Genomic DNA, 16885 nt, shown 5'->3' with positions numbered 1-16885 from the left:
TCTTGCGTACTTCTGATCCCCTTTCTTTCCTTTAATTTCTGTTAATTTTCAGACCCTTTCTATTTCCTGCCATTCTTCTTGATTTCTCTCTTATGTCATCCTTCTTTCTATTGTTTCTTACATTTTTCTCTCATTTATTCTCTGTTTATATATTCCAATTAACCATTCTATTTTTCTTACTTCCCCTTATTCTATTTTATTTGTATTTGATTCTTTATTACTTTCACCCATTCTTTATTTAATTTTCTTTGTTTCTATAAGTCCATCTTTTCCTTCTTTACTTCGAACTTCATATTTTTTCTGTTCTTTCTCTTCTTTCTTTATCCTTTATCAGTCATTGCTTTCCTTTCCTCTCTTAAATTGTTATTTATTAATCTAATGTTTTTATTTAGCTCCTTTCTCTCTTCTGTTTCTTTCTTCTTTGTTCTCAAGACTTTTTTATTTTATTTTTCTTTTCTCACTTCCTCAATTTCTTTTCTTCTTCCTTGCATTTATCATTTCTCGTTCTTCTTCACCTCACCTTCTTTTTAATGTATGTTACTTACAAAATACATATTATCAAGTTAAGATCGTTGTACCTGTAGGTCTATTTAAATGTGCTTTACTTATAATTACGTGTAATAATTTTCAGTTTGAAAAACGTAACGGCAGCACGAGGATGGAAGTTGTCCATGATGCCATCCAAGTTGCCAATATCGCAGATTTGGTGAGTATCTTAATCTCAGTGTTGTTTAAATTAGCTTATTTCCGCTTAGTTGATGCTACGAAAATTTGCCACTAGCAGTAGGTTATTCTAAGATCAGTTATATTGAAAATATAAATAGAATTTAATTTATTTTCATAAAATGTTAAGCTATGTAAAGCAATAAATTGATTGTATGCAAAGGTCTGACACAATTAAAAATTGATGAACGTTATTGATCAAGTAATAACTGTGTTAATAGGCCTATTATTTATTCTGGTGACAAATTATCTAACAAGTTTCGAGTAGTTTTGCATCATCCTCTGAATCCTAGTGAGTTTCAGTGCTTTCTTCTGGTTTCCTGTTGTGGTGGGGTGTATTCATGATTGTGTGGAAAAGGGTGTGTGTTTTGAAATTCAGTTGAGTGTTCAGGATGTGTTGTGGTTGTGTTTTTGTGTGTCTGAAAATCTCATATTGTTCTAGAGTGTCAAGTTTCTGATTTTTTGGCTTGATGTGTAGTATGTATTTTCATGTCAGTGTCTGTGTTGCTGTAGTTATGGTTGAAGTTTGTGATGTGTTCTGCGTAGGTTGAATAATTGTTATGTGGTTTTGTTATGACTATTATGTTCCTTGTAACATGTTTGAAATGATCTTCCAGTTTGTCCAATGTAGAAGTCGTTACAACTATTGCATGATAGTTTGTATACACTTGTTAAGTTGTATTTGTTTGTGTCTCTTGTCTGTATGTTAAGATGTTCTTTTAGTGTGTTCTGTATGCAATGCTGTATTTTAGTTTCTTGAAAGATTATGCAATCATGTATGTGTTTTTGTATTCGTATGTTAGCGTGATGTATTTATTTGTTCTTAGGTTTGTGTTGCGTTTTCTTGCTTACGTTTAGTCTTCCTTATGATGTTTTTTACCTATTAAGTGGGGGTTGTATCCATTTTCCTGTGCTATGTATTTGATAGTGTGTATTTCTTCCTTATTTCTTGGCCCATAGGAATGTTGATGAGTCTGTGTATCATTGATCGAAATGCCGCTTGTATGTGTTGTGTGGGGTTATTGGAGGTGTTGCGTATGTGCTACCGTGGTCTTGGGTTTCCTATATATTTTGAACTATGTTTGTTGTCTGTTTTTGTTATTGTAATGTCTAAGAAATTTATAGATTTGTTGTTCTCTATTTCTAGTGTGTAGTATAGTTTCGAGTATATTTTGTTTATGTGTTTGTGTAGGTTTTCAATGTCTTTTGTTTCCTTTGTATAATATTAGCACAGTCTAATATCATACAGTCACGAAGCTTGAGGTGATTTTTTGCATTTCTTGTGATACAGTGTTCCAAGCGGTTAGCAACTGAAAGTACTGGGAACAATAGACTGTGCCAGTACTATTTCGCATTGTCTGTGATGAGGCGATAGTAGCGATCCTAACGGCTAGCAACTGAAGTTAAACTGTCATTGGATGCATATTCCCTACATATTGAGCTTCGTGACTGTGATATTTGTGGTATTATATGTGTCTACGTATCTGTGTCAGTAAATGTTGTCTGAGTGTTTATTGTTGTCTTTGTTTAGAATGTGTGTCTGTTCTATGTTGTATATGAAAATTTCGGTTAGGATGCTGGAGATGGGTGATCCCATTTACCACCAGAATATAATATTATTGTTTGTTCAATAACATTCATCAATGATTATAATTATTGTTAAAAGGGTGTATCCAAGAATGAACAATTAAACATTTCAGCTGAATATGAATTTAAAGGTAAACGTGTTGGTACAGACCAACGAAGGGAGTCTATTTTATAAAATTTAATTTTCCTGTTCATATTGATAAAAGCAATTACAAGAACAGATCCGGTGTTTACGTAGTTTGTATTCAAAGTGTATTTCCTTTGATAGCCACAGAATACCAAGTAAAGTTTGTGGTGTTATTTTCTTGGTCTGAGAATTTTGAGTCCTCAGGTTCCAGAATATGACCTCGAAGTAGCATTCTCAACTTTGTAATGACATAATTTAATTTGCATAAGAAGCATGTTCAGAAAGAGTTGGCGCCACCAGAAGATGCAATTGTCATTCTGCCTTCGCAGCTATCTTCCTTTCTAATCTAAAAATACGGCACTATGCTTCCCGAATGACCAGCATTTCTAAATTAGTTTCTGTGTCCTGACATTATATTCTAAAAAACCACATATTTATCGTGTAAGTTACACATACAAAGAGGTTCATTTAAAATGTAATACATAATATGACATTACAGAACTTGAGATTACTCTTGCGACAGCTAAGAGTTGTGTCCAAGTTTAACCACGAAGGTCATTGTTTAGGGTACACCTTAGTGAAGGTTTGTTATTTTTGGTCAAAAAGTCACATTTTTAGTTTTTAGCATTAATAAATTTATTATGGCCTAAGAATGATCTGAAACAATATTCATTCACTTACGACTCTCCAATTTCATGTTTTGGCGGCCGTTTTTAAAAGGTATATGCATGTGTTTATATTCATTTGAAATATTTCAAACTCATTCTTCTCTGCTCTTGTTTTTTTTTTTTTGCACATTTTAATTTACTAAAAATCCTGTTCATTCTACATAATTTTTACTACATGAATGATTTTTGTTACACTTTTTTAATATTGTGTAATAAAACATAGTATCAGAATTTTTGTCTCACGTTTTTTAAATATGGATTTTTTTTTTCATACATTACCGGGACCAATTTTCAGCTGCTTTTAAAGTTGACAATATGAAACATAATTTTGTTTTCTTTTAGGGGGGGAGTTAAATAAATTAAAACACTGGACACTACGTTTTGTTTTGGTGTGTTTGAAAGCTACAAAGTGGAATTTCAATTAAACATTGTAAATTTGTATAAATAATAGCGATTTTGTTAATAAATTAAATTTACAAAATGTTAATAATTCAGACATTCTTAACCTATTTAGATAAAATTGAATACACACTATTTATAAGAAGTAAAATAAATGTACAAAATTTCACACTTCTACTCTTATTTGTTTAGAAAACTTAAATTTCACCTCGGTGTACCCTTGAAGACAGTAATGGGGAAACTACCCCTAGATTAGGTTGCCACATAATAATAACAACTGGGTAATAACAGTTGTTATTTTTAATAAATTCACAACGCATGTGCCTTATTCTCAGAAACTAAGCTAGAAGCACAAAAATGGTACGTTCAACCAGAGATCCCGGGATCGATACTCGGCCCCGAAACAACTTTTCCCTTGAAATTATTCAAGTCTGCTTCACAGGGAGCTTTACCTGAAAAACTAGATTTGCATTTTACAGCTTATCTTCAGTATTATATTAATTACTCAACTCTTGTTTTAGGTCATTTTGATGAAAACTTTGTTGTACATGCATATTATTGTAATTTCATATTTCTTAGAAAGTATTTGGTTACGGATAAAATCATAGCTTATTATTTTCACAAAGGTGTACTTTCTAAGCAAGAGCTCATCACTTTGAAGATAATAAATAATCAGCAGTATAATTTTCATAGAGATAACAATAATACTTTTTGACATAAAAGTATTTCAAAATGATTAATTTACCATTTGTAACATAGGGCCTCTGATATCACCTTAAGATGAGTCCCAATAGCCCATGGAAGACGCGATTATCATAGTGTACCTTTTAATTGATAATTCCTCCTTTCTTCCTATTGTCAATAATTCATTATTACTATATACATGAATATCGAATAAAATACATTAGAGTATTAAAGAAAGTACATATTGTATTACCATATTTACTCGCATATTAGACGCTTATTTCTCTTTTTTTAATGTAAAACTATGAAAAGTCTTATATTCTCATATATAAAGAAACAGAAAGGAAATAAAGTTTTTAAAGATAGATAACAGTAGGCCTAAATATAGAAATTAGTTTTAAAATGACAATACATTTTCTCCGTCAAGTCAATCATATGCAATTTAAATGACACAGAATATCGCTTATTGCTCATTTTTACATTCATACCTGAACTGATTGACTTCGGAAGTATGGTATGCGAAAATCGATACCATCGGTAGAAGAAGAAAGATAATTTCTCTCTCTGTCTGCTGTGACAATGTAAGAACTAACGGTACAGAGAGTACGTTAGGTAGTTTGAAATTAAACAAACAGAGAGATACTGTTCCTTCTTGTCAGCGCGGAGATAATTGGAGGAGTGACGATACAACGGGACAGAGGATGGTTTTAGAAGAGGATGGAATTTTTCCATGACACCTACATGTGTCAGAGGAAGAACAATATTGTTTATAATCATCTGAAATCTGATTAGTGTAATATTACTAGTCAGTGATCTAAGCAATGGAGGGGGAAAGGAACAGGCTACCCTACCCCATTATCTCCCGGCTTAGTTGCCTCCTGAGTGTTTTATTGGTGTCACCTATGAGGTAGAAACCTTTCTTCAGACAGTTGACTAAATAACAACTGTGCATAAGCTTAGGCAGGAATTCAGAACCTAGAGCCTTTTATTTTACATGTGTCTTATATGCGAAGGCGTCTAATAAGCGAGTAAATACGGTATATTACTTTCACTCGAATATACAGGGTGTTTCCGAGGTGGTGTTACAACTTTCAGGGATGATGGCGAAGGGCACATGTATCAATTTGAGATAAGGATCCCTGGTCGGGAAATCACCGAGTCGAAAGTGACAAGCAAAAATAGTTGTGTGGAAATGAAATAATTTTATTCCTCTGTACACCTTATTTATGTGTATTTATCTGTACATCTTACACATACTGTATTCATCTGACGTTGTTTACGTTGTCTACTTCCAGTATTCCATTCAGTGCGCTGTCTGAGGGATCGGGACAGGAAGCTACACTAAAGCAATGCAGATAGCGTAATGTGTAACGGACATGATCGGTCCTGATGTGCACGTCTGTAGACAGCAGTGTATGTGTACAAGTTGCAGTGTCCAGTCGATCAGTCCTAGTGAAATGGAGTAGTACACGAGAGCGGAATATGCAGACCTGATTTTCGAATACGGATGAGCCAATGGGAACAGTAGATAAGCTCACAGATTGTATCGGGCTAAGTACCCACGTAGGAGACATCCGGCCCATACCATCTTTCCACGACTGTTCCAAAGGTTAAGGGAAGGAGGGCACGCGGTGCCAAATTACAATTCCATTTTCACATAACTATTTTTGCTTATAACTTTCGACTCAATCATTTCGGGACCATGGTTCCTTATCTCAAATTGATACATGAGCCCTTCGCCATCACCCCTGAAAGTTTGTAACACCACCTTGGAAACACCCTGTATATGTTTCATGCAGTCATCGGGATTTCTTTCACTCTCATGTCAATTTTCTTTTTTTTGTAATTATCTGATTATCTCTTACAATTGGTAGGGTATATCATTAAACGCGTATTGGATGAATTGCAAATCACTACATTAGTATAAGACTGGGAAATAACGAATGCTTAGATCTGAGGTTACTTTATGATTCGTAGTAATTTCAAATTCTAAAAACTGTTTGTAATTTTTATTGTTATTGTTGAATGTTTCAGTATTTCCGAACCCTCAATACACGCGTTTCGGTGGTGTACATCGAGACGTGGCAAGGTACAAACCAAGCTCCCATCGATAAAAGTCAAGATATCAGCCGCGCTTTGCTCAACTTTAACGATTACACTTCCAGAAAACTGTTCAAGGTGGACAAAGATACAACACAATTGCTCACGTGAGTTCACTTTATCGATAATAACTAAAATTTTAAATTGTTAACTGCCTCCCATTGGAGGTAGCCCAGAAGGACTCAGTATGCTCTCCTACATGAATTTTACAATATTAAATGTTTACATAAATTTGTTGACATAAAATTAAAATAAACGTATATGAATTATAAAGTGAAGAAAAAGAAATTAAACAAGTGAATATGATGACTCAGAATTTGGCAAAGCGTTTCAAAACTGAAGTTATGATGTCAGTAATAAGTGTCTGTGATAGTTCAAAAGTCTTCCTGAAGCTTTCAAAGAACTTGGGAATCACACCACGAGCTCCAAAATAAGAAGATCATCACCTCACTGTCTTCAAGCTGGTATTTTGCTTTGAAGTAATCAACTGTTCGCAGGTAAATGTTGATCTTTTCTTGATTGACATCCTCCGGCTGGCTACTCCCCGTTTCAATCCTTATGGTAGGATCACTTAGGCCTATATAACCTTTCTTGGTAGTCTGGGAATACGCTATGATGTCAATACGTCTAGAGGAGCCATTAGTAGCAAGGCAAAAAGCTTTCTCTTCTACTGTCTAAGACTTTCTTTTCAAAGCAGTTGCAGTTAAGGATCAAACATCGAGGAGTGCGCAATGAAGGCAGAGATTTTTTTTAGACATCTCGATTTGATGGTATCTTGATTTTTTCTACACTACTTTATTATTCTGGATCATTGGATGTATAACTTTTTTCAAACTATTCTCCACTCCCTAAAACGCATTTACTACAATATTTCTTCCAGTTCTCAAACACATTATATAAGTTATTTTTATGTATGTACTTAGAACTGTCTCACAACTCTTGCTAACTTCTTCCCAATTCATAAATAGATGAACTCGTTGCCTCGACTCGTGTATTGTTAATATTGTATATACCACTGCCACCGGGTGCTTGCCCACTTGCAGTGTAAATAAATACATACATACATTAGTATAGTAATGTATTAGAAAAAGACGCACGGAGCCCGATCAGGACTGTAAGACGGTTGTGGTATAGCCTGTAGAATATATTGTTTGTGGCCATATATTCCATCATAATATTTTTCATATGAAGTCTAGCGTCCTTATGATAAAATGGCACTTATTCCTGTAAAAATGTTATTACATAGGCCTATTATTATTATTATTATTTTTTTTTTTGTTCCTTGAGAATTTGCAGAACTTACAGATGGAACACTGCTATAGTAATATTGTTCAGGAGTCCTGAATTTCAGTACAACATTCTCTTAAATTCAAAGAAGATAAGGATACGGTACCTTTTCTATGGAATAACAATATTAATATTTTTGAAAATATGGCGATTTCCCGGAAATTTCGCGACTCGCAAAACTGGGGAAAAATAATTAACATTTTAAAAATTAATTAACTTGTTTAACAACGCTTTTTAACATTTTTGTTCAAGAGTCACTCGCTACTATTTTAATCATCTTTCATCCACGATTTTTTACTTCTACTTGCGAATTTTCGTGAAATTTTCGTAATTTGAATTTTGAGTTTAGTTTATTAGACTATCTTTAAATCAAATGTGTGCTTATTATGAGTTCTTGAAAAATATAATGTGCATTTTTTATTTTGCACTTACAACAGAAATCACAGATTGAAGTAGTTTAAAATTTTATCACCATACACATTTCACAACAATCCTAAAACTTTAGAAGAGAATGCCCTTAAGGAAATGTGTGAAGACCATCCATCTTTCGTAGATGGTACTTTGAGAGCGTTGTGGGTTCCAGTGTCTAACGTGAGTCATAAACATTTATTTTCAAAATTGTCGTGTGTTTTAACAGAACATTGAACGAATCTCAACGTGAATTTGGAGTTGCTGTCAGTATACAGTTATGAGAACAAATATGTAAGTTCATTTTACTTAACTTCAGTTATATCTTTCTTGTATTTTTCTTTTCTATTTTGAATATGCAATAATGAAAATTGGTATAGGTTAAGTTAATTTATAGTTAAGTCAGCTATAAGTAAATAACTTTCCTCAAGAATTTTTCTTCCTTACTCAAGAATTGTTAACATAATATCTACCTAAGAAATTAAGAACATTTACCTGAGAATTACCTCGATCCCTACTTATGAGTCGTATTGATGCAGTTATGATTCGATCGGTATAACTGATAGCATAAAATCATCTTCGTCGTGAGCAGAAAGGTATATTATCTCATTATAGGTGTCCATCCCTACAGCATTATTCTGAGGATTCAATAGACGTGACATACATCGGGCACAGACACGAGTAATATGCTGGTAATTGTAGATAATTGTGGACCAGCTACAGTAACATAGATATTCCAATGATTTCACTGTGACTGAGTATGGCTGTAATGATTGGAAATAGAAATTTGAAGAGAGCAGCAGCTGATATGACAGTTTGGAAAGCAAGATTAAAGATAGTATTGACTTGATCAGGCTATTGTACCGGAGCAGAAGAAGAAGAAGAAGAAGAAGAAGAAGAAGAAGAAGAAGAAGAAGGAGGAGGAGGAGAAGAAGAAGAAGAAGAAGGTGTATCATTGTACGGCTATCTTTATTACCTATCACTACGGCCTATTGACGTCAATATCCACTATAACATGTATTTTCAACGGCTCGTTTAACAGTAAAAAGACTGATCATCTTTGAACCACCTGAAGACTGTAGCACAGTGTAGGTTAAGTTCATCATATGCTCTCTGCAGCCTTTTGTAAGTATCTGATACTGTATACTGCGTACAAAACAGATTCTGCGTTCTGCTTCTCTCGCGTGACTTCCATTTTGTCATATTCAAAAAGCAAATGGTGTGTACATTACAAAGCAGTGTAAACAAACCTATGACGTCTGGAATGTAAAAACAAATACCGGAAGCTCCCATTCAAAATTGAACCCCGGGTACAGGACCTATGCTATAATGATGAAAACAGCGTAAATATGCTTCAAGAACAACTAATTTGTTAATTATTAACAAGAGGATTGTACTTTCTATTGAGTATGACATTCATGTAATGATTATTTATTACAGCTTAAAATGAGTTAGTTTCTGCATTCTAAACTCCATCGAATTTTACATTAGAATTATTCTTTTTACTCTTTTTTATTTCAAAATAAAATGAAGTACCTACACATAAATTGAGAAACGTAAAATTAAATAATTTATCTGGGATGATATATTTTTAAATCATATTTTAATTTAATTTCTAACTTCAGACATACTGTTCATAGGCCTATATTTATAGAGTTGAAGATATTTTATAACGGTAATTTTATTATGAATATAAATATCAAATGACTAAAATAATTTGTTTGTTTCTCTAGTGGTGAGACATTCCAGGGCGGAGAGTCTGGCATGGCTGTTCCAGAGACTGTTTGCACTGCCAAATCTGTGGGAATCAGTGTCGATATCAACACTTATGAACCACATCTTCTAGCTGGAACCATGGCCCATATGATTGGTCACAACATTGGCATGGGACATGATGACGGAAGTGAGTATTTAGATTTTTCGACCATTAACTGAATAAATAGATCGTAATAATAGTAGGAGTCAAAGATACCGATACTTCAAATTTTAAAATTCTATACGTTACGAAAACAATTTTATTTATTGTACCGTAACTATCTTACATGATTCTTCCTTCATGTTTCATTGTTACTGTTTCTTTAAACTTAAAATTGTGGGATTGAAAGTTTTTTTTTTTTATTATTTTAAATCTTACTGGCAGCATCCACAGTATAAATACGAAAGATCTTGAAATTTTCGAAATTTAGCGGAATAAACGATATCCTTGATTTAATCCCAAAAATAAATATGTTGGCGTGATGTCAGGAGAACGTGGAGGACATTCAATCGGTATATCTCATAGCGAAAGTCGTAGTCAAGAAATTGAGGTCTGTGTCAATGCTGTCAACAATGATATGAACACCAAATGAATACCCAAGTCTATTGATATTTTTTTTATTAAAACTTAATCTTCTATAAAAGTGAAATAATATATCAATAATGTATTTGTATCTGAATTCCTTTCTCCCCGATAGAACTTTTATTTTCTTTACAACCAGGGTTATCAAAAATCTCAGACTTAATAAAGAACAGAAATATATAAACATTTCTTTACATGCAAATAATCCAAATAATTCAATATAAAATAAAATAAAGTAAATAATACTACAAATCCAATTTTTAAGTAACAAATTTTCATTTTCAAACATTTGGCTGAAGTTAACTTTTCAAGAAATTCTGAAAAATTACAGATTTGAAGTTTCGGCGAAAAATCTTATAAGAATTTTCATTTTATGCATTGATTTGTGTTATCAAATGTTATATTTATATTTGTCACTTTAAACACCTTCTTTAATGATTTCTTATTTTAAAAAGTCTTTTATGATACGTAAATACAGCCTATTTTAAAATTATGTTAACATATTCATATGATTACCCATATTATTAAGTAAGCACTAATTATACAGGGACATCACTTTATTTTTACCAACATTTTTAACATTAACCTGACTATACTCGGAAACACTATTACCCTCCTTCCATTACAGGAGTTTGGTCTTACTAGTGCAATATGTAAACGAATCATTTTACTAGGTATAGGAGGAGAGAAAAGTAGTGTAACCATTTATGTTACAGGAAAATACAGTAGGTCTATTACGATTTTCAGTTTGATCATTACTTTTACGGTATTTTTCAAAAAACAGTAGAGTAGTAACAATATATATTTTTTTCACAAAGTCAACTCTTCAGGCAGTTATATTCATTATGTAATGTCTACTTTATTCAGTATATTACCAACCTAATTTACTCCTAAGAATTTTGTGAGCACTTCCGTAAGAAACCCCAATTTCTACAGCTAACTTCTTGACCGACTTATTAGGACTTCGCTGCATCCTTTCTCTAGCATCTTCTACAGCATCTTCTGTCACCTTTGTTGGTTATCTTACACTTTTCTTCCTTTCTGTACACCCTATTGCTCTAAATTTACCTGTCAGATTAATGACATTTCTACGAAAATATTCCATAATGATATAATAAGAAAAGCGTGAAAAAAACTGTTGTTCACATTCGTTTATATTTTAATTCCAGTTTCCACCATCGTCCTTCATAACTACAAACAGTAAAACAAAACTCTTGTTTAAATTTATTAATGCTGTTAAGTACCGTACCATATTGAAGGGTACCGTACTTTCGGTAACTCTAATCTTCATTTGTGTAGCATAATTGAATTTATCCGTGTGGACTTAGCACACCATACCTGTGTGAAAATAAAGTTCAATAATATTATAAGTTCTTTCTTCTATAGAAAATGCAACATATTTCTGAAACACACTGTACTCTGTACTGGTTATTTCACTGCTAGCAACAGCGGCCGTAAGTTTGTGTGGCTGACGTTAGCAAGGACATTAGTGAAAGGGGTGAGAGTCAAGTACATTCAGAAAAGCAGGTACAATAAAAATGCAAGTAAAAATAAAGTGATGTCCCTGTACAATAACTCGGTGTATATAATTTGTTTAAGAAACTCAAAGTTTTTTATTGGCACGTTATAAACATTCAATGTGAAAACCCCTTGTTACACGGTATACATCAGTACTATAGGGCACATAAACTGCACCCATAGAAAGAAGTCACATGGTATCAAGTCTGGTGACCTGGGAGGCCAAGGACCATAGGCCATATCAGCCATATCATCCAATGATATGATAGTTAATTTTAAAATTTCTACGAAACAGCCTCTGTACCAGTGTTACTGAATTTGTTGCTGCAAGCTGCAGAACGAAAAACAATTTATGTTGTGTGGTTGTCATTTTTCGACAATGTCTTCTATGACAACAGAAATAATACGTTTTCCGAAACTTATAACTTAAAACTTTGATAGTTTTACTATAAAATTACGTATACCGTGTTAATTTAGTATAAATAATAAAATAATCATATGGAAGTATTACCCTAACTTTTAAATACTGTATATAACTCACAGTTATCCAGAGGTAGCGCCTGGCGTAAACGGAAGCTCGCAATAAAGGTACTAAGTAACATATGCGAACGAAACCTATGGAAATTTCGCGAAATGTTTGTACCACTTAACATTGCACAATGGCTCATAGGTTCTTAATAAAACACTTGTTAATATTTTCAGTATTTCGGTTACTGTTGTCCCTACCTTTATATACAATTTTATATTTAAACAATGTTTAAACGCCAACATGATGGACTTAGCCGCTACCACAGTAACATATTTCGCATAGAATAGCGTTGTTCATGCACGTGTGCAAACTAATCGTTTACCGCCAATGAACAGTACCTAACACATTTATTCGCGTAATAGACGCACTTTTCCCATAATTTTTAAATAAAAACTCAAGGTGCTTGTTATATGCGAGGAAAACATTTTAGGAAAAATATCATTACTACCTGGCATTCCACGGGATATTTGCAGCTGGTTTCGACAACTGACAGTTAAGTAATATTAAAAATTATCGAGTGTACGACTTCGAGAGCATCGATATATTGAACCCTTATGATCAGTAATAATGTAAAGGGGCAACATATGAAATGAATTTAAAAAATGTAACACAATATAACTTATAATTGAATACAAAAAAGCAAACCAGAACCTACCGCAATCCATTTTGTATTTTGAAAAGAACCAGTCGTAATAAATTAACTCTTTGTTTTAAAAATTTAAACATGAGAAGTGCATCCAACATTACGATTGTATATTGCCACAGGTAGCAATTTAAAATGCGATGCGTACATTATGCGGGATTTTTCCCCCTATATATTACCGTCAAAAATTGTGATGCGTACATTATTGTGATGGTATTTATTCCGCGAGCAAATAAAGTAAATTAGTAGCACTCTGTGTATGTATCATGAACTGCTTCTTATCTGAACTTACGTATTGCTTAATTAAATAAAAATTAAAAATTAAATTCTATTGTTGTAATTTTGATAAGTTAAGAAATATGAAGAATTTCCAAAGTGAGATATTTATGACAATAACTCTGTTTCTTCTAAACAGGAGAAGAATGTTTCTGCAGAGACTGGCATGGTTGTATCATGGCGCAGTCCATCGTTGGCCTGGAGAACGTTCAGCCTTACAAATTCTCCGAGTGCAGTCGTTCTGATTACATAGATGCCTTGAGGATAGGACACGGGATCTGTCTCCTCAACAAACCCAATGAGGTAATAAATGTTACCTTTTAACTTAGTAGAAATGTGTTACCGTTATAAGTTATAAATTTGTTTTACCCTCCTGACTCTGAAGTCCACGAATATGTGTCATTTCATTCAGCGCAAAAGAAAATATTGAAGTACATGTATATAATATTATACAGAGCGTTCGCTTACATAATGTAGGTCGACAAGGCGGCGCGCGACCGGCACGAAGACAATGCATCACGCTGCAAACCGTCTCCCACACGCTCGGCTGTTAAGTTCAGTCTCTCTGTAGGAGTGAATGTGTTGACGTTAGATGGCGTGTTATTCTTCTGATTGTGTTAGTGAAATGTTTAGATTTAGGAATGTTAGTGAAATGTTCAAATTTAGGAGTGATTGTGTTGACATTAAATTGCGTGTTATTCTTCTGATTGTGTTAGTGAAATGTTTAGATTTAGGAGTGTTAGTGAAATGTTCAAATTTAGGAGTGATTGTGTTGACATTAAATTGCGTGTTATTCTTCTGATTGTGTTAGTGAAATGTTTAGATTTAGGAGTGTTAGTGAAGTGTTTAGATTTAGAAGTGGTTGTGTTGACATTAAATTGCGTGTTATTCTTCTGATTGTGTTAGTGAAATGTTTAGATTTAGGAGTGTTAGTGAAGTGTTTAGATTTAGAAGTGGTTGTGTTGACATTAAATTGCGTGTTATTCTTCTTATTATGTAGTGAAATGTTTAGATTTAGTGAAGTGAAGTGTTTAAACTTAGGAGTGGTTGTGTTGACATTAAATTGTGCGTTATTCTTCTTATTGTGTTAGTGAAATGTTTAGATTTAGTGAAGTGAAGTGTTTAAATTTAGGAGTGGTTGTGTTGACATTAAATTGTGCGTTATTCTTCTTATTGTGTTAGTGAAATGTTTAGATTTAGTGAAGTGAAGTGTTTAAATTTAGGAGTGGTTGTGTTGACATTAAATTGTGCGTTATTCTTCTTATTGTGTTAGTGAAATGTTTAGATTTAGTGAAGTGAAGTGTTTAAATTTAGGAGTGGTTGTGTTGACATTAAATTGTGCGTTATTCTTCTTATTGTGTTAGTGAAATGTTTAGATTTAGTGAAGTGAAGTGTTTAAATTTAGGAGTGGTTGTGTTGACATTAAATTGTGCGTTATTCTTCTTATTGTGTTAGTGAAATGTTTAGATTTAGTGAAGTGAAGTGTTTAAATTTAGGAGTGGTTGTGTTGACATTAAATTGTGCGTTATTCTTCTTATTGTGTTAGTGAAATGTTTAGATTTAGTGAAGTGAAGTGTTTAAATTTAGGAGTGGTTGTGTTGACATTAAATTGCGTGTTATTCTTCTGATTGTGTTAGTGAAATATTTATATTTAGCAGTTTTAGTGAAATGTTTAGTTTCAGGAGTGGTTGTGTTGACGTTATATTGTATGTTATTCTTCTGATTATTAGTGAAGTGTCTAGATTCTGAAGTGGTTGTGTTGACGTTAGATTGCGTGTTATTCTTCTGATTGTATTAGTGAAGTGTTTAAATTTAGGAGTGGTTGTGTTGACATTAGATTACGTATTATTCTTCTGATTGTATTAGTGAAGTGTTTAGATTTTGAACTCGTTGTGTTGACATTAGATTGTATATTATTCTTCTGATTGTGTTAGTGACGTGTTTAGATTAGCTTGCTCACATGGAACCACAGAAATTTACTTTAGAGCGAAGGATTTTCGTGGTATGGGATTATCTGAAAAAGACTGATTGCGAAAAGTTAAAAAGACAGTTTGCAAGAAACAGCAATAAAATAGCACTCCTAAATCCAAACGAAACACTTCACTAACACAGAATAATAGCACGCAATGTAACGCTAAAACGACCATTCCTGCAGAGATATTCAACTGGGCTACCGAGCGTGCTTGACGCGGTTTGCCGCGTGTTGCATGGCCTTCGTGCCGGTCGCGCTAGAATAATGGTGGACGTAGAAACGAATACATTACGGAAATTGTGTGTTTATTTCATTATTATTTGTTGTACTTCACTATTTTTCAGTGGTTATTGCATTAATAAAAGTGTTGCGTTATTCGCATTACGTCGTATCGTGTGTTTTATGTTCCTACGTTCCTTTCCTTTACTAGAAACAACAACGCTTGCACTTCCATTACATACGTAATTTACTACATTTCCGAACAATTTCCTTTTCTTCAAATATTTCCGTATAAAATCCTTAACTTTTCAAATCCCTTACAAATTCAACCATTTTACTTCCAAAAGTCCACACCTGTGGAGTAACGGTCAGCGCGTCTAGCCGCGAAACCACGTGGCCCGGGTTAGAATCCCGGTCGGGGCAAGTTACCTGTTTCAGGTTTTTTTCCGGGGTTTTCTCTCAACCCAATACGAGCAAATGCTGAGTAACTTTAGGTGCTGGACCCCGGACTCATTTCACCGGCATTATCTCCTTCATTCCATTCAGACGCTAAATAACCTAGATATTGATACAGCGCCGTAAAATAACCCAATAAAAAATCTTCAAAAATCACCGTAACCATCTCAGCGCTATTTTCTCCAGGATAATTACTGCATTGTATTATTATACAATTATAATAAAAATTATTATTATTATTATTATTATTATTATTATTATTATTATTATTATTATTATTATTATTATTATTATTATTATTATATCAATTACTACGTTTTATGCAGTATTCAAATCTATTTGAATACATTAATACATTAATAGGCCTCCGTGTAGGACTACTTTCAAAAAACTACAAATAATGCCCATGGCTTGTCAGTATATCTTTTCATTAATAATCTTCCTCGTATGTAATCGTGAAAACTTTGTAACTAATTCAACAGTTCATAGCATAAATACACGTCAAAAAATGACTTTCATACTCCATCGGCAAGTCTATCGTGTTATCAAAAAGGAGTGCGTTATATGGCAGTAAAACTTTTTAATAGCCTCCCTATCGATATAAAAAATGAAACTCAAAACATAAAATTATTCAGGACCAAATTAAAGAAGTACCTAATTTCTCACGCCTTCTATTCTGTAGGTGAATTCATGACATTCAATAACACTTCATGAAATTGATACTAAAACTCTGTGTTGTACGAGTAGACTATTTTGTAAATCTCGTCTGTATATATTTCATCTAAACTGTGACTATAAATTAAGATTTTATAATAATATTAAATGTTTTGACTTGTTCCATATTCTAGCTCTAAGCAATGTATGAATACCATGAAATGTTAATAAATACAATACAATACATTTACCGTACTGAATATGATCCTCCAGATCCCTGTTTTCAAACAATTTTCG

At 33.2% G+C, this 16885-nt stretch overlaps 1 protein-coding gene across 1 annotated transcript in view; it reads left to right on the top strand.

Annotated features, from left to right (window-relative positions):
• mmd (disintegrin and metalloproteinase domain-containing protein mind-meld) overlaps positions 1–16885 on the top strand; it is a 1174763-nt gene that overhangs the window by 1001586 nt on the left and 156292 nt on the right. Inside the window, exons 8-11 of the mRNA XM_069819516.1 lie at positions 632–706; positions 6223–6395; positions 9717–9886; positions 13427–13590. Of these exons, the coding sequence (XP_069675617.1) occupies positions 632–706; positions 6223–6395; positions 9717–9886; positions 13427–13590 (582 nt within the window). The remainder of the gene's footprint in view (positions 1–631; positions 707–6222; positions 6396–9716; positions 9887–13426; positions 13591–16885) is intronic.

This window comes from Periplaneta americana, chromosome 1 (genome assembly GCF_040183065.1).
Source record: "Periplaneta americana isolate PAMFEO1 chromosome 1, P.americana_PAMFEO1_priV1, whole genome shotgun sequence".
In the NCBI taxonomy this organism is placed as follows: Eukaryota; Metazoa; Arthropoda; class Insecta; order Blattodea; family Blattidae; genus Periplaneta; species Periplaneta americana.
This window is presented reverse-complemented; position numbering and strand designations above follow the sequence as displayed.